Genomic DNA, 18,514 nt, shown 5'->3' on the forward strand with positions numbered 1-18,514 from the left:
GACGTCATGGAGAAAATCAAAAACAATATTTCTGACCAAATACCTCAATATCGATTTTGCTGTGATATTGTAGGGTTGACTGTTTGTGCTTTTATAAAATATTTACACAATGAGATTTTTGATACATAATGTGAATTTAATGACTAAGTGTGTAAAAGCAAATAATAGAACAGTTAGGTAAGTTCAGGAAATTATATCACTTTACCATAATGTAGCCTTTAAAACCAGGAAAGACACAGTGCGGACACATGAATGCCAATAACTCCCACATTTTTTGGTGTGTCCAAGTATTTCTGAGAAAAAATATTTTCAATTATAAAAAGATTTTGGGATATACCTATTGATGTCAAGGTCCTGTGTTTCAGTGCAATAAGTGAAGACGTGATTAATAAAAAGTTGGTATTTGTGTAAAATACTGTTTACTCCCAGCGAGAAAGCGGAACAAATCTGAGTCTCTAAGCCTTAAACAATGGATGGACATAATCAAGGAGATCTTTATAATGGAAAAGATGACTTTCTCCAGTCTAGAGGAGAAATGTTCCCCCAGAAAATGTGAGAAGTGGACAGTCTTTGTTTCAGAAACTGTGTACGCAGCTTTACTGTGAATGTCTGCGGACGATAAAAGTACATTTAACACGTGGACTCATGATTACTCAACTGTTGTACCTCCACACAGTGTTCTCCATGGTGTTTGTTTTGTCTAAACATCTAAATATTTTACATCTAAGACCATATCTAGTCTCATATCATGATATTGATATTATATTAATATACTGCCAAACTCTTCTTGCACGTTTGCTGTCAGTACGCCTCTTGAGACAGCCAGACAGATTTTAAATACAAACTTCCTTACATTATTACTTTATTAGTGCTCACTGTCGCTGATTATGATGTCTCATCTTCCAGGGAGAGCTGTCCCGTCTATCTGACATTAAAAACTCCCTCGCCATATTTTGCATGGCCACCTACGGTGAGGGAGACCCGACAGATAACGCCCAGGACTTCTACGACTGGCTGCAGGAAAATGATGATGAAGACCTCTCTGGACTGAACTACACTGTGAGTCTTTGTGCTTAAATTTTGTATACATTAAAGGGAAATTTCAGTTTATTTCAACCCGTCTCCTATCGTCCTAAATTTGTTTCAAGTGACTAGTGACATAAATGTTGACAAAACAAAACTTATGTTGTTTACATCTTCAAGAGGAACAAAAGGAACTTTGTCTGAGAAAATTGTCACTAAAGACGGTCATGAAATCGAGCTTGTATCTTCTTTTAAGTACTTGGGCTTTATACTAGATGAAAACTTGTCTTTTAAAGAGCATATTCGGCATGTTGCTAAAAAGCTGAAGGTTTTACTGGGTTTCTTTTATAGAAATAAGTCCTGTTTCTCTTTTTCTGTTAGAAAGAGACTTGTTGAGTCTACCTTTTTACCTGTTCTTGATTACGGTGATGTACTGTACATGAATGCTTCTGCTCAGAGTTTGCAGATGTTGGACAGTGTGTATCATGGAGTTCTGAGATTTATCACTAACTGTAGATTTCTCACTCATCACTGTACTCTATATTCAAAAGTTAACTGGACTTCTTTGAGCACACGTCGTCTTGGACATTGGTACATGTTTATTTACAAAGCCATTCTTGGCAAAATTCCTGGTTATCTCTCCTCTTTTTTAGTTTTGAAAGATGGAATACATAACCTGAGATCTTTGGACTTTGTACAGTTTGTTGTTCCCAGAGTCCAAACTGAATTGGGAAAGAAAGCCTTTAGGTTTTCTGCTCCTTTTACTTGGAACAATCTGCAGACTGAATTGAAACTGCAAAACCTTGTGTCTCTGAATGTTTTCAAATCTGCAGTGAAAACTTTAGAACTCAAACTGTCTGAATGTCGCTGTTTTTATTCATAACTGTCCTCTATCATGTCATTGTGTTGTATGAGACTTGAGTGTATTTGTTGAAACTATGCGTTGCTGCCATTCTTGGTCAGGTCTCCCTTGAAAAAGAGATCATTGATCTCAATGGGACAAACCTGGTTAAATAAAGGTTAAATAAAAAAATAAAATAAAAAATAATAGTTAGCATGTTAGCCGTTAGCCTAGATACAGCCGGGCGCATAGAAGCGTCAGACCTGTTAAAACGTAAGTGAACGGGCAACCTTCAAGTGCAAAGTTAGTTCACTAAACAAGCTTTTTTTCCACAAAGACCGCCTCATATCGTTAGGATAAATATCAGAGAACATATAGAAAACGACATGTAAACGTGTTGTCTTACCTTACCGGTGTGGTGTCATGTTTGTTTACCATTTAGCTCTGCTTTCCAAAGCGCGGCCGAAATATTGCGAGAACAAGCAGCGATCTCATAGCGTGCCTGAAATTTCGCGAGAACAAGCAGCAACAGCTGGAAGGCAGAACCGGACAGTAGCCTGAAAGGTTCATTCATTTATTTTATGAAAGATTTATAGAATAATGGCTGACTTTTTGCCAGACTTCGACTTTGTGGAGGAGGAATTTGATTTTGCAGAGTTTGATGGCCGCCCTTATTTATTTGAGCCAGAATACACTGACAAAGAGCTTCGTGAAATTGAAGAACGGAGGAGGAGAGAGAGAGAGAGGCACAACAGGTAGAGGACGACAGAGGAGGAATGGCTGCTGCAAGGCTGCGTAGCTCTGGAGATTGGTGGTGTATCGTTACCTGTGAATGCTGTGCCCCAGTGCCCACAGAAGAGGAATGCCTCTGTTGCAAGGAATGGGACCGGTTGCAGCCTTATTTTCAAGGTCTGGATGTGACCGAGGACAAGACACCTCCACCTGGAGTAGTATCCAGCTGGGCTTTATCTAGAGCTTGCAAGATATATTTCGGGCACGCTTTGGAAAGCAGAGCTAAATGGTAAACAACAAACATGGCAGCACACCGGTAAGGTAAGACAACACGTTTACATGTTGTTTTCTATATGTTCTCTGACATTTATCCTAACGATATGAGGTGGCCTTTGTGGAAAAAAAGCTTGTTTAGTGGACTAACTTTGCACTTGAAGTATGCCCGTTCACTTACGTTTTAACAGGTCTGACGCTACTATGCGCCTCGGCTGTATCTAGGCTAACGGCTAACATGCTAACTATTATTTTTATGTCACTAGTCACATGAAACAAATTTAGGACGATAGGAGACAAGTTGAAATAAACCGAAATTTCCCTTAAGTTTCCTCTCAAACACTTATTGTACATGCTTACAAGAATGTTGAGAATTGTCTAAAATCTTAAAATGTACCTATAAAGTATTTGTGTTGGTGTTAGTGGTTCATAAACATGTTGGTGTTAGATTGTGTACTGTGCATGATGTCTATACAAACAGTGCTACTCTCTGTTCTGCGTGTATCTGTTGCTTTGTTGAAGCTTGTGCTGCAGCTAAAATTTATTTTAATTATCAAATAATAAGTCAGTTATCTTCTCAATTAATGGTTTTGTTGATGCAACATCGGAAAACAGAGAAACATGCCCATCACAAAATTATAGAGCCCAATATAAGGTCGTCAAACCCAATAAAAACAATTAAAGTTAGTGAGTAAAGACCAAGAGAAGCAATTAAATCTCACCACTGAGAAACCATGAAACATTTGGAATTAGAAATTACTGTAACATTTAATCAGAATATTTACTTTAGATTGACTAATGGACGCATTGTTGTAGTTGTGGTTAAATGTAATCACCAGGTGTTAAAATCATGTGAGCTCAGCTGATGTAATGAAGTTAATATAATAATATATGATGGAAAAATACTCAACTCGGACCACTGGTACACACATGCTGGAATTGCAGTACCCCTGTCATGAATGTAAAGCATATGAATCACATACATATTCAGATTTACTTCACAATTGCTGCTCTGCGGCCTGTTTATTTTGTCAACCACGCTATGTCACTTTGCCTCGCCAGCCTGTATTGCTGATGTACAGCACTCCAGCCTCTCCAGCATTAGCTGCGTCAGGCTTTGTGTGCATCATGAATGAAAGGGCTTTGTGTGTTGTGTCGTCTGTTCTGTCTGTGCGTGTGTGTTATTGTGTCGAGGGCTGGGGTGCAGAGTCCCTGACCTCATTGGAGTGAGGAACATGACTGTGGGAAATCAAGTCCAGAAGTCAAAATTTATCAAAAGAATATGAGTTTAATCCGTTCCAAATTTCAAAACATGCTTTTATCTAATGAAATATTTTGCTTCAGTCCAAACATGTTGGCGTTTAGCCTTTCAGAAACAACATTTGACTACAGTAAAAAAGCCTGTTTACCGCACATTAAGGGAGGTACGCACCTGTATTAACAGGATGTTCTAGCAGCACCGTAAATTACATTTATTCCTTCAAGAAAGTTGATTTAATTAAAACATACGTACTCATTTCATCAGATGAACCACTTAATTCAAACTGAGGATTTTGTTTAAGAATTTATTATTGTTTTAGGGTGATGACATTATAACATATGACAGAGATTTGAAACTTCATTTGAAAACCTCAATAGCAGCTTCAGCTGTCAAAAAACATCAGCACAGCCCTAATTGCATATTTCCTTGTTCATCATTCTATTTTAGTAGAATAAATGAAAAAACTTGATTGACGTTCACATGGTAACTGAAAATCCGTCAGTCATCTGCACTGCTTGATTGTTTAACTGTGACAGGTTTTAGATTCATCGCCAGCACGGATTTCAAGTTCATCATGTGATGTTATTTCCATTATAAATGCTTCCAAAGTCACACACTGATCTGTTCTGTCTCCAGGTATTCGCTTTGGGCAACAAGACATATGAACACTACAATGCAATGGGAAAATACGTTGACAAAAGGCTCGAAGAACTCGGGGCCAAGCGCATCTTTGACCTTGGCTTAGGAGATGATGATGGCAAGTAAGTGACCTGTTGATCCTCTGAGTCAAAAAGGACATGATGACTAAGCATGTCTTTGAGTGTAGAGGTGTTCAGCACAGCACAAGTGAGATGCTGTGGACCACAATCAGCGATCCTTTAATCATACTGTAGGCAGCCGAACCATCATGTCACCTTCTTCTGTACACAAACTATCTTGAAATCTACTGAACACATTGGTCCTTGTTAACTCGAGGTTATTTTATAATTCCTTCAAGACAAAATATACATTTTAACCCAAAAATCACAATAATCATCAGTATGTTTGCTGCATCAACCACATACTTACACACATATATAAGAAAAAATCAGCATGTTGGGCCCAGTCGTAGGTCTTGTCTTGGTATTTTCAAAACACAGAACATCATCTTGGAGTATTTTAAGGGCTGGGACACATGCTGTGTCTATTACTGCCTGGAAACCGTGGAGTCGGGCGCCACTCTTGTGCCTACACTGTGCCTGCTCTCAAGGGCCAGAGGCAGGTTGTGCCTGATGTGTCCAAGCAACCATAACAAGCACTGCACTGCACTGCATCACAGCTTACTTACCGGAAATTTCGAGTTTGGAGCTGATCTTCTTCCAGGCATGTTTTTTAAGTGTGTTTTTGGCCTAAAATGTTGTCTGTGGGACAGATGTGAAGCTCTGGGGAGCCCTGCACCAAAATAAATGATCAACTTAATCTTCATAGTTATTGTAAACTGATATTTTCGGAAGAAAGGAAAGATATCTTTTGGCTGTAATTGGTTGCTGCTTGTCATATGGTGTAGTGCATATTGCTACGTTTCAAAAGTCGAACTTTGTTTATCTCAAGGAGCAGCTGTCATGCCCTAAAAAATAGGTGCTTGGGAACGCTTGCTGCAGTGGTGTCACTCTTGCTTTGGAGCACAACTTCCATGTGTGTACGTTGACGACACTGGATTTGAAGGTGCCTTAAGTCTTAAGAAACATCAGTATTTATTTCCATGCCTCCGCTAAGGTGATAGCTGTGGCCAGAGGCATTATGTTTTTGGGTTGTCTGTATGGATTTAAGTATGAACCACTTAGATTTGGTCAAAGGTCAGTGTGACCTCACAAACAGTGGTTTTGATCAAAACTCAGAAATGATGACAATTTATATCCCAAAGCTCAACTTCACTTTGACATCATAATGTTCTGCAAAATACTTTTCTTGACATTATTAAACATCATAACTCTGGAACAGAATGAGAGACATTTGGTCAGATACTGAATCGGTGACACGAATATTGGGTCTCCACCTTGAAACTTTGCTGACTGTACAGATCTTCTGTGCTGCTGGGGGCAAGATGTGTTTGAAGCATCCACTTTTTGCCAAAAAAATACACTTAATACGTTCTATTAAATTCCTTCAAAGTATTCACTATTTATATTATATGAGCCTGGATAGACATGGATGCAAACTGTAACGTGACTGGTTGGCATCTAGTTTTCAACAGTGCACATGGCTATCATCTCAGTACAATATCTAGTTTGTGAATTCAGACATCTTCCTCAGCTAACTCGATTGGTTTTGTTTTTCAGTTTGGAAGAGGACTTTGTTTCATGGAGAGAGCAGTTCTGGCCGGCCGTCTGCGAGCACTTTGGAGTGGAAGCCTTGGGAGATGAATCAAGGTTCAGTCATGAACAATTTCTCCTTTTATGCGTTTATCTTTCATCATTTAAATTCCCTTTTTGTCCCCATCAGTCTTTAAGTTATCTTATCTTTACCCTTAAGTTTTTTTTGCCACCTTCACCCTTTACCATCTCTGTATTATCGTAAAGTTGTGAACATTAAACAGATGACGTCACACAAGAGGAAAACTTGTACATTAACACTAATTTATGTGGTCTGAAGTAGAGGTTAAGTAAGGTAGTTTTCATGTAATGCCTGTTTTTCAGTAAGAGAAGGGGGCTGTATTTTCAGGTTTGCTGTGATTCCTTAAGTAGAGTTTCCATGATGACTCCAGACTTCAGCTGAGGTTTAAACAAAAAAAAATAACCACAGACTGAAGTCACAGGGTGATCGGCACACACTGATAAGCCAGTGTGAGTTACCGTTTACATCAGTGTCACATGGTCATAGTCCACTCAAACTCTTTTTTTTAAACGCCCATGTTTTGACGTGACTTGTTATATAATGCTAAATCAGGACATATCTGATTTCTGATAAACCCCACCCATCTGTCTGTGAAATGAACAAATACAAAGAATCATTTTTAAGGTGTTTTTTTTAGTTAAGTGGGCAAAAAGCAACAGCAACTGGCAGATTTAATTTTATTCCACTAAGATCTAAATTGATTTCACTGTGTGTGTATATGCGGTGTCTGAGGAAGCTAACTTGAAATCCTTTTCCCTCACAGCATACGGCAGTACGAGCTGAAGGAGCACACTGACATCAATATGAACAAAGTGTACACAGGAGAAATTGGCCGCCTGAAGAGTTTCGAGGTCCAAAAGCCGTGAGTACCGTAGCAAAGAAGTTGCTCACTGCCAGAAGTCATTCATCATTAAAGCGCTGTCTGCTCATTCATTGCTAACGTTTCACCCACATTTGTAACCAACCACAAAGTTTACCAAAGGTCACTGTTGGAAAATGAAGCTTTCTGCCTCCTAGTGGACGGAGGAGGCACATTTCTGCTTTTCAGCTTTTTCAGCTTTCAGCTTTTCTTTAATCAAATTTTAATGATACATTTATTTATAGAGTGATAGATCTTTTTAATTTTTGATTTAAATGAGCTTTTACATCTCTTTAGTGACCATGCTCAACCCTTTGTGATAACGTTTTGACATTTAAGTGTTGCTTTTTAATTTGTAGGCCCTTTGATTCGAAAAACCCTTTCCTGGCTCCAGTCACTGTCAACCGCAAACTCAACAAAGCAGGGGAGAGACATCTTATGCACTTGGAACTGGATATAACAGGCTCCAAAATCAGGTGAGACCTGTTGGATATAGCTGAAGTTAATGTCTGGATTATGCTTTTTATATAACCACGTAGGACCAGATGAAAAAGATTCATGTTCTGCTGTGAGACTTTATGAATACAGGTTAAAGTCTGAATTTTTCACCATCTGGGATTTCAGATATGAGTCAGGAGACCACGTTGCTGTTTTCCCCACAAATGACTCTGCACTTGTGAACAAACTGGGACAAATCCTTGGAGTGGACCTTGATGTGGTTATCTCTCTAAACAACCTTGATGGTATGGCATTGAACGCCAGCACTTCCCTCGCTTGTCCCTGAAACCCTCTCACGAAAACCTCCCTTGTTATCTACACGCGACATCTGCCAATGAGCGGTAGATTGTTATATGACCGCTATTGCATGTTATTGCTGTAATATTAAGTGTTGACTCTTCTTAGGAATTAATGTTCCTCCTGTGGTCATGAAGATCACCACGTGTACTCTGTAGTGGCGCAAGTAGCATTTAAGGCAGCTCCTGTTCAGTGTTTATTAACGTCATTGAAAATGACAGTGAGTGCTTAAAGGGGTAGTTGAAGTTGTATAAAGTGGAATTTTATCAGGTGCTAATCAATAGGCAGTGTGTTACATACAGTAGATGTTACCCCAGTTTGGAGAAGCAGTACTGCAACGGAATCTAAGCAGTGATGGGTGCAGCAGCAAAATAATTAAGCCACGTAGAAAAAGGCCTACATAGAAAAAGTGAATATTGGTGTAAGTGGACGCTATATTGAGAATATTTTCACTTTACCTTGCCACCAGGCTGCTCTTTCTTTTGGCACTACATTTTCTCAACTGTAGAACTTCTGCATTCCTACGCATGTCTGTCTTTTGGCCCGTTCTGTCTCCTTTTGCAGAAGTTCTTCTTCTGTATACTCCTCTTGTCCCCGCAGTGAACAGCGCTTTGTTGTTGCTGTTGTTGTATCTGTTGTCTCCTCTGTAAAGATCTGAAAGTCTGACCCAAACCGCTGATCTGCGGCATTTATGGAGTAAGATTAAGATGTGAAAATATTCCCAATATAGTGTACACTTAGTTACGCCCCCGTCAAGGGGAGTAAGGGCGCAACATGAAAGTGCGTAAGGCTGTTGCCTCCCCGGTCCCCAAACCAGACAGCTCAACGCAGCAATTACAATTCAAAGTTAAAGTATTTATTATCGTGTGAAAATTAACTTAGTTTAACAATAATGTGAAGCAAAAATAACTCCAGGTGGACCAAGGCCAAAATGACAAACAAAACTACTATCTAAACCCCAAACATACTAACTAGGCATTCACTAAATCTGGCTCCCTAGGATTCATCAGAAAACATGACAGAAGTGTATAAAATAAAATGGCAGCCCACCCCTACAGCTTCAAAGTTAAGGTAAAAATAACAAAAGTAAACTAGTACCACAAACAGTCTGTTAAATGCTCACAGTCTGTTACACACACTAACACTAACACTCACTATGATGGCCCACAGGAGGCACAATCAAACACTACCGAAATACAAATCTCTAGATTTAACAAATACACAATACAGGAGGTTTGGAGGCTGAGGACAGGAACGCCGCTGCTGTCAGACATCCGGATTGTTGGGAAGCCACGGGTTTAAGCCAGCAGACTGTAGTAGTAGAGGAGCCAATCAGTGGTCGACACATTCAGACCAAGCCCACACCACCAGCCAATCAGCACTCCACACCTGACGTAGAAAGGAGCACTCACTCTCACAGTCAAACTTTGGAAAGACACAGAAAAACTGATACACGTCAAAATATGGCCAGAGCGGTAACACACTGAGAAGGATGTGAATTGTTTTAGGTGGCTAAAATACATTTTTGCTGCTAATCCTATCCACAGCAGTACATAGCTCAGCTACTGTGTCAGCACAACTGCCTGCTTCTCCAAACTGGGGCAGTGCTGACCTCCATGTAGTGAAGGTATTACACTGACTATGGATTGGTGTTAAGAATGTGGTGCTGGTACCAGTGTATCGATACTGCAGAATATTAGTGTCGAAGCTGTTTAAAATATGCGGAATCGATTTGTATCCCTGCTCTGGATAAGTACCTTATACTATCCTGCTTCTAAAATCTGAACTCTCCCTTAATAATGAAAGACTTGTTGCACAATCTGAGGTAATCACTTTATAACTTCCTGTACATGCGTGTATTTTATAAGCCCCAATCAAAAATTAACTTGATCAGAACATGCTTGGGTAATGGTGATCTGTACTCTGTAGATTAATCAGAGCAGTATCACCTGTAGTGTTGGCATTATATTTATATTTTGCCCTACACAAGTTTTTATTAAACATTTATGACGGTTTGTTCTAGATACCCAATAAAATGTATTTATTTTATTTTTCAGAGGAGTCAAACAAGAAGCACCCTTTCCCTTGCCCCACCACCTACCGCACGGCCCTCACTCACTACCTGGACATCACACACCCTCCTCGCACCAACGTCCTCTATGAGCTGGCACAGTACGCCTCTGACCCCAAAGACCAGGATAATATGCGAAAGATGGCCTCTTCCTCACCTGAGGGCAAGGTCAGTGCGAGGAAGTAAAGCTCATGTTACACAAACACAGCTGCAGTTACATCTCGCCCATCTCTGTGTGTTATCAATGCCCTTTTTTCAATCTGTCTCAACCTCTTACACCACCTTTCTGTTGCTGCCTTTCTACAGGCACTCTACCAGAACTGGGTGTTGGATGCCAGTAGAAACATCCTCGCCATCCTGGAGGATATGCCTTCTTTGAAGCCTCCCATAGACCACCTGTGTGAGCTGCTGCCTCGTCTCCAGGCTCGCTATTATTCCATCGCCTCCTCCTCGAAGGTAGTTCCCTGTTAAATCACCCAAGAGAGGCAGAGTCACATCATTTTTAACTTGTCAAGGACTTCATTTTTACAGATTCTTTGATAGTATTAGCAGCAAAGATGCACAAAAATGTCGGTCACAGTTATAGACCGTATAAATGTGGATGTAGCCACCATGACGTCACCCACCGGTTTGTGGACCACCATTTTAAAGCCTCAAGTTTGGCATTTTGGCCGTTGCCATCTTATTTTTTTGGAGCCAGAAGTGACCATATTTGGAGAGAGGAGAGGGTGGAGCTGTGGAGGATAGGCATTGCTGTGCTTTTGTCCTGATTGACAGGTCGCCATGGTAGCCACGCTCTTTAAAAAAATACCCTCTTTTATTCTCTGTTTACTCCAAATGGGACCACAGCTTACAAAACGAACATCATTCTGTACTTGAAACTTGTGATTATGACCATAAACTTGTTAGGAAAATGTTTACTGAGGTGATAAATCAAGTGAGAAGTCTAGTCATATTCTCAGACTTCTGTACAATCAGATGTATTTTTGCAGCCGCTGGAGGCGCCCCCTGCTGGCCATTACAAAGAATGCATGTTCAAAGCACTTCTGCATTGGCTTCACTTTTCAGACCCTGAGGCTATGTCCACTCATGTTATACAGCCTATAGACAGATCTGAGAGTTGAGGCAGAGGGCTGTCGGTAACTCTCCTCTGCTCTGTAGGTTCACCCCAACAGCATCCACATCTGTGCAGTAGTGGTGGAGTACAAGACCGCTACCGGCCGCCTCAACAAGGGAGTTGCCACCAACTGGCTAAAGAACAAACTGGTCACTGACAACGGCCACAAGTCCACCGTACCCATGTATATCCGCAAGTCTCAGTTCCGCCTCCCCTTCAAAGCCACCAACCCAGTGATCATGATTGGCCCTGGGACAGGAATCGCTCCCTTCATGGGCTTCATCCAGGAGAGGGGCTGGCTCAAAGAGCAAGGTATTTATAGAAACTGTTATGTGTGTTTTTTTGACCTTATTACAACCTTACATCTCCACAAGGACAGAAAGATGAAGGTAATGACCTCCACATGTGTTTGTGTCACTCCTGTCCTTGTGTACGCTGCACAACCCACACAAAACATCACAAAAGTATTTAAGGGTTGATTGACACACATAATCAGGGCTTTAATTATCTTAATTCACCTATTAACTTCTTGTTTACTCACAACACAGACCTAATTGATAGTATGAGGGGACCTGCTGTGTTCATTTTCAGGTTCATACTTGTACTTTGGGTTTCTATTAGAACATATTTACATGCTTTAATGTTCAAAACACTTTATTTTCCCCATATGGTCTGTACTGAAACACCTGTATTCACCCTCTTTCTGTGAAGGCTATGTTTAGCGCCTGCGTCTTTAAGTCCCCCTCTTGAAAAAGCCCTATCTACTCTGAGTGGTTGGCATGTCCAGGTCTTCTGGGTCTCTGCACCGTCATTGCAGCGGGGGAAATGACTGTAACAGAGAATAGCGGTAATTACTACTGTGAAAAATCACCAACAAAAGCTTAGAAACCACCGTTTTCACAATCGGACATGTTCCAGCAGAAATGTGATCCAAAGTCTGGGAGAAATTAACGACATCCACAACCATGTTTACATGTTTCCCTGATGTTAGCATGTAGTTTGATGTAGAGGTGTAGGCAAGTAAGGTTAACACTTGAGGTTGTGTACCTGGAGCAGATGACCATATAAAGAAGTCTGACTCTGTTACTAGCTGACATCAGCTTATCTCAAAACAAGAAGAAAAAATGTCCACTTTTAAATATGTTTGCCTCATTATTTTAAACTTTGGCCACGTTTAATATTGAATATCCAATATTGTAACATTATATACATATGGCAGAAAATAAAGAAAAGCATAACAGGTCCTCTTATAGTAGGAATTGTCTAGTTACTTAGAAAACACAATAAATGTGTGTGCAGTTGGATCTGAGAGTCATATTTTTAACTTCTGTGGAAGAGCCTGAATGGAATCATCAGCACACACAGAATAACAATGTTTTTTTTTCCTTTACAGGAAGGGAGGTTGGAGAGACAGTGATGTATTTTGGCTGCAGACATAAGAACGAGGATTATATCTACCAGGAGGAGCTGGAGGAAGCAGAGAAAAATCAAGTTGTAACGCAGCTTAATGTCGCCTTCTCCAGAGACCAGGAGCACAAGGTACGGGTGATTTCGTCACTGCTGTTGGTGTCCCTTAGAGCTGAGAAAAAGATCCTTGTCTTATTTAAATAATTAAACACTGTTTTGTTGAAGTGAGAACACAGAGAGTGGATTAGAGAACAGACGTGCACATAAAAAAACACTATTCTGTATGTTTATTGACCCTTTATTGGAACTTTCCAACCATATGATGCACATGTGAACAAAGTTTTCTCTTTCCATTTTCAAAAATAAAGGTGTACGTGCAGCATCTCCTGAAGAAGAATAAGGAGCACCTCTGGAAGCTGATTCACATAGACAACGCACATATCTACGTCTGCGGGTAATTAATACATTTGACCACCTTAAGTTTCACAAAGTTCAGACTTTAACATTAATTTATTTATGTTGTGAAGGAATATTGAATTGAGTTATTGAATTCTGTTATACTTGAATTGTTATCACTAATAATTTGTGACTGTTTGATATGAAGGAATTAGGATGTACGCTGGAGGGAAAACAAATATATGGAAACCCACGTTGTCTTCGGTGCTTTGGCACCTCCTAGAGGGATAGTTACCATTGGTTTAAATACTCCCATCATTCACGAATCAAAAGTAAATAACTTCCACCACATTTTAGGAGAACATGACTGCTTACTGGTGATATTTTTTTTATTAAATTGAAAAATCCACCAAAATCCGGACAGAAAAACCCCTGAAACTAACACTACCAGACATCTAATGCCGGCTTTACACCAAACGACTTTTCAGACAAATTCACTGTTGCAGACAAATTTCAAATGTTGGAATAAAATCATGAGCATTGAACCTCAGTTGGATCGCACTCCTGTGATGTCGATTATTTGATGTGAAGTGGTCTTTAAACTCAATCGGAGCTGTCTTCAGTCAGTGTTTTTCTTGTTGTGACACTCTGACAAACTCAAACATGTTTGATAGTATTATACGTTTTTAGTCTTGTTTCATGAAAATACTGAAGTTCGATGACGTGAGCAACTAGTATCTGCATTCTGTTCGACACCAGACAGGTAGCAACAAACCAGGTAGTCAGTAAACATGGAAGGTTCAGTTCTCTTCTACTGTGGAAAAGGAGGAGAAACTGGTGGAGCTGTGGAGTGAATAAGAGTCTGTGTTATATTCGGCCTATATTCAGCTAACCAATGGAGGCTGGTAGTTAGTTGAGGTGGCAAAATTCAAATGTAAAGCTTGTGCACAAATAGAGTTTATCTTTATGAATTATATTGACGCTGAATTGACAAGAATACTGTCGACATGTGGCGCCTTTTATCTTGTGTTTCTAGAGTTATGTGTTTTTGTGGACTAGTAAGGAATTGTTAATATGGCATATTTTTTAAAGGGAGTTTGGCATAATATTTTCCACCACGAGCAGGATAGGAAATAATCTCAAAAGGAATCTAATTGTAGTCTTGCAAATAGTAAGATAAGATCTCCAGCAACGAGTTCCCACAGTCATGGAATTTCAAAATCACATTTTCGAGGTCTGAAAAAGTCCTGGAATCAGTCAAAATCATTGAAAAGTTTTGGGGGAAAAACATGGAATTTTGTTGTGTATTGTATTGTGAAATTGTTCGTGGATAACCTTCCATGTAATGTAACATAACGGCAAATTAATTTTCTGTAGCTGTTGACTCGGGAACTGCCCATTGGTTCCACATCCCATTGTTCCGGCCATATTAAACTCATTGTTGCTAAGTCCGTTCCGAAATCATCATGATGCCCTGTGGTTGAGGTCTGGTTAGGTTTAGGCACAAAAACCACTTGGTTAGGGTCAGGAAAAGATCATGGTGTGGGTTAAAATGAAAAAGAAAGTGACAAACACATAAGCCGTGAGCCTGCTCCGCCTCAAGTCGGTCGCGGCGCACCATACGTGCGCCACAAGCCGTTCAGCGCCGCGGACAGTCGGACTAATGGGATGTCGAACCAATGGGCTGTCGAACCAATGACATGAACCCGTTGACTCTTCGTAGCTCTAATATGTGTCGATGTGTGACAGTGTTAAGTTTACCATCGTGAGCGTTTAATCGTTTTCAACCTGGGTTTGTCTCTACCTTCATGTGTGCCAGCTATCTGAAGTTATGTTTGAAAAGAGTTTGAATCTGATACTGGGCAAGTGGGTCAAGAAAAAAAACAATTATGGGTGCTTAAAAAGTCATGGAAAAGTTTGGAAATTTTGTCATGAAAATGTTTGGTAACCCAGTATAGTGTTTGACTCAAGAAGTCACACTGTCTGTAGATTTGAGAGGACGTCAGACTTCAGTCTTTTAATAGTATACTTGATTTCTTTTCAAAGTCTTCCAGTGTATATCAGGCATTAAGAGATCTCGCTCTCCTGATTTAGGGATGCAAGGAACATGGCTAAAGATGTGCAGACGGCCCTCTGCGAGATAGGAGAAGAACTGGGAGGCATGACGCGCCCACAGGCCACAGACTACATCAAGAAACTGATGACAAAGGGACGCTACTCGCAAGACGTCTGGAGTTAAAGAGCGTCAGTCTCATTACTCAACTGTTGGTTTTAAATTTTCTATTTTTTATTGTGTGTCTTATTTTATCAGGACTGAATATAAATCCATTTAACACTTGCTCATCACCCTGGTTCATGAAAGCTACAGGTAGCAGAAGATCTTGAGGCAAACACTACCTCAGCAGGTTTTGTCGATAAACACATTCAGCAGTTTTAGTCTGTATTTCCTGTGTATGCTACACTATGTTTCTGGACCACCAGTCTGTGTCTGCAGGGGGGTCCTGACTTGAGCCGTGGTCTCAGACCAAACAACCCCGACTGGTTTCTAGAGATCATTAAGAGTCTGATATAAATGAATGAATTTGTTCAATCGGGTGGTTGACTGCAACTCTGGGTGCTTGGGGGTTGGGTGTAGGACACTGCTGGCTTTAAATTCCTCATTCTTTCATGCAAATTCAGCAGAGAGTCATCTTCATTTTAGATTTAAAGTGGAAACAGACAACTTTTTAAACACAAAGATGACCAGATCTCTTTCCGTTTTCCTCTGAGCCTGGCAACAGGGCTCATTTTGCTGCAGAGTTTTGTCCAGTTAATTCAATTGTTCCACTGTCTGCCATATCCGCTACTGGGAATTGTAACTACAAAGACCCCAGACTGATACTCTTTGGTAACTGGAGATGGCTACCCGGGAAGACAAAAGCGCTATCCTCTTCCTGTTTTAGTTTCACAATGGTTGATGCACGTCCTTTGTGCTCGAGGCCTCATTTTTCCAGGAGATCGTATCCAGTGTCAGACAAAACTGTATAATGAAAGCGAGGCCTATAGGGAGCCAGTGTAAACGCAGATGGTGTCATTATTCTATAGCCACTATATTGTGTGTTCAATTTACTTCTGATGCAAAAGAATGTCTATTTCCACTTTAATTTTGATCAGATTCATTTTTATATTGATGAGTCAACCAGAGCAGCTTTACAAACTGATGACTTGGCATGGGGCAGGGTCTCGCCGCGCCCCACTTCTGAATGCACCTGATATAATTCCACTGTGAACATAAAGATTTAAATTAAAAGAATTTTGTTCATTTTGCCATCTTGAAATATTCCTAACTTTCATCTGACTGAGTAACAAATCGTGGACGTGACACCGCAGTATGTTGGATCATATGTTGAAGTGAATATACAGATGTGTGTTCCTGTTGCAGTGTGAACACTTGGAGAGGTTTTAGACGTGACAGGTTGATGACTTTAGTTTCTCTCGGAGCTGATCTTGTCGTACTTTTGAAAGTACTTACAACACATTAAATGTTTTAGAGAATATGTAAAAATTCTGTGAGGAAACTGTGTGATGTAACAAACTAGGTACAATTATATTTGCCTTTGTATTTTGACAAGGGATTTTGCCTCTTATGCATAAGTTGCTGTTCATTTTAATCAGTAGCAGTAACCTTTTGGAGAGGCACAAGAAGTGGTGCAAAGGGGAAGATTATGATTAGAAAAAAATATTAGATTATGTGGCTTTTATTTCTCATAAAAGCCTACCTTTAAAGATAAAAAATGAATCTGACATTACCCTGTAATATTTGTAAAATGTTAATTTGAAATGTTCGCCTTGAATCCAGATCTGGCCTCCTAATTGGTGGTTCTTTGTTTTATATGCATCTGACAGCAGAGGAGTGTGATGAGGGTTTGTCACGTGGCAGTAACACTCAGATATGTGACGACCACCTCAGTTTAATTATCTGTATTTTTGTATTCTATTTTGTCCAATTACATATGCACCACTACATGAGATGACCAGACACATCGAAATGTTTTGTCTCTGAGCATGTGTCTCATCTCAGTACACAAGTGTGAATACGGTGAGTGTGAGGAGGTCTGCCAACCAGTTAAAATGCAGCCTGTGCCTTTATAACACTGCCTTATGTTATCAGTTAGCATTTAAACCCTGACGCTTCACTTGTTGTTTATTTCTTCCATGCTTACATTGTGGTAGAAAGTCACTTTACTCAGTACTGTCACTTTTTTTGTCATTCCAATTTATGATGTAATTATTTGATTTTATCAAGGCATGCATTTTTTTTTATGAATAAAATTGGAATAATTTGTCAGATGTGACTTTTTATGATTAATTAAACTTAATGAGGTTTGTTCATGTACAGTGACTGCACACAAAACATCATCCACACTGCAAACTTCTGGATGTGTGTCGAGGTGTATTGCAAACACAAGTTGTGTGTGTAAAGCGATCAGTATAACTTGTCGTCAGACGTGAGGTTTCAGCTCCGTCACACTAATGCTCTCATAGCAGTAGTGTTGAGAGGTTAAATCACACAGGACTGCAGTGTGTTTGTTTTAAATGTTTTGTAATCATGAGTAACCAGCAGGAACAGCCTCATCCAAGAAGGAAATGTGCTGAATTATTTATTATAAGGTATCTAAACAAAATCTTTTATAAGGCCTAATATGATCGGTGTTGAGGATGCTACTTTGAGGGCATATCTTTGCATGCTTTTAATTCTTTAACACTGAAGGAAGTTGAGCTACGGCAAAGTGACCCTAGGGATAAAAATCTAGTTTGGTTAAGTCAAGCTTCTTTGTAAATAGTGATCAAATTGACAACGTATGTGATACGAAATTATAACAAATATGATACAAAAGAAGTCACATGCCAGCATAAAATGTAATCAATTGAGTTTGTTACGAAAGTGCCCACTTGTTCGCAGGTCATACATAAACCAAATGAATAAATAAAATACCCTGTTACTCACGGGAAAGTGCAAGAAATGCAGCTTTAGTTGTGTGCACCTGCCTCCCAGAAACTAGAGTCCAGGTGGTGGTACTGCACCGAGCAGGATTACTCAGTTTGCCAGGTAACTTCTAAAACAGTATGCAACAACTTTCTGAACTTTTGTTGATAAAAAAGCAGTAGTCAATACTTCTAACTAACTACTTGAATCATTATGTTGTTAGTTAAACTGCAAGCAAGCTACTGCAAAAAAAAAAAAAGTAGTTAAACTAATAGTTTTATTACATGTATTTCACTACTAGTCAATACTGGATATGATAAATCCTGTTCTGGGTTACAAATAAACTTTGATATTGTCTTTTCAGTTTGATAAAAAGGTCCAGAAACATTTTACAACAAAG

At 39.8% G+C, this 18,514-nt stretch overlaps 1 protein-coding gene across 2 annotated transcripts in view; it reads left to right on the top strand.

The window, feature by feature from the left end:
* porb (P450 (cytochrome) oxidoreductase b) overlaps window positions 1-17,475 on the top strand; it is a 31,341-nt gene extending 13,866 nt beyond the window's left edge. For both annotated transcript variants that reach the window (XM_049575873.1, XM_049575875.1), the window contains 12 exons: window positions 907-1,059; window positions 4,767-4,891; window positions 6,449-6,538; window positions 7,267-7,365; window positions 7,722-7,838; window positions 7,987-8,105; window positions 10,215-10,396; window positions 10,535-10,684; window positions 11,390-11,657; window positions 12,739-12,884; window positions 13,121-13,206; window positions 15,243-17,475. In XM_049575873.1, coding sequence (XP_049431830.1) covers window positions 907-1,059; window positions 4,767-4,891; window positions 6,449-6,538; window positions 7,267-7,365; window positions 7,722-7,838; window positions 7,987-8,105; window positions 10,215-10,396; window positions 10,535-10,684; window positions 11,390-11,657; window positions 12,739-12,884; window positions 13,121-13,206; window positions 15,243-15,387 — 1,680 coding nt within the window. In that variant the 3' untranslated portion in view covers window positions 15,388-17,475. The remainder of the gene's footprint in view (window positions 1-906; window positions 1,060-4,766; window positions 4,892-6,448; window positions 6,539-7,266; window positions 7,366-7,721; window positions 7,839-7,986; window positions 8,106-10,214; window positions 10,397-10,534; window positions 10,685-11,389; window positions 11,658-12,738; window positions 12,885-13,120; window positions 13,207-15,242) is intronic.
* The last annotated feature ends 1,039 nt before the right edge of the window (window positions 17,476-18,514 follow it).

The sequence above is a fragment of the Epinephelus fuscoguttatus genome, linkage group LG5 (genome assembly GCF_011397635.1).
Source record: "Epinephelus fuscoguttatus linkage group LG5, E.fuscoguttatus.final_Chr_v1".
NCBI classification, from domain to species: domain Eukaryota; kingdom Metazoa; phylum Chordata; class Actinopteri; order Perciformes; family Serranidae; genus Epinephelus; species Epinephelus fuscoguttatus.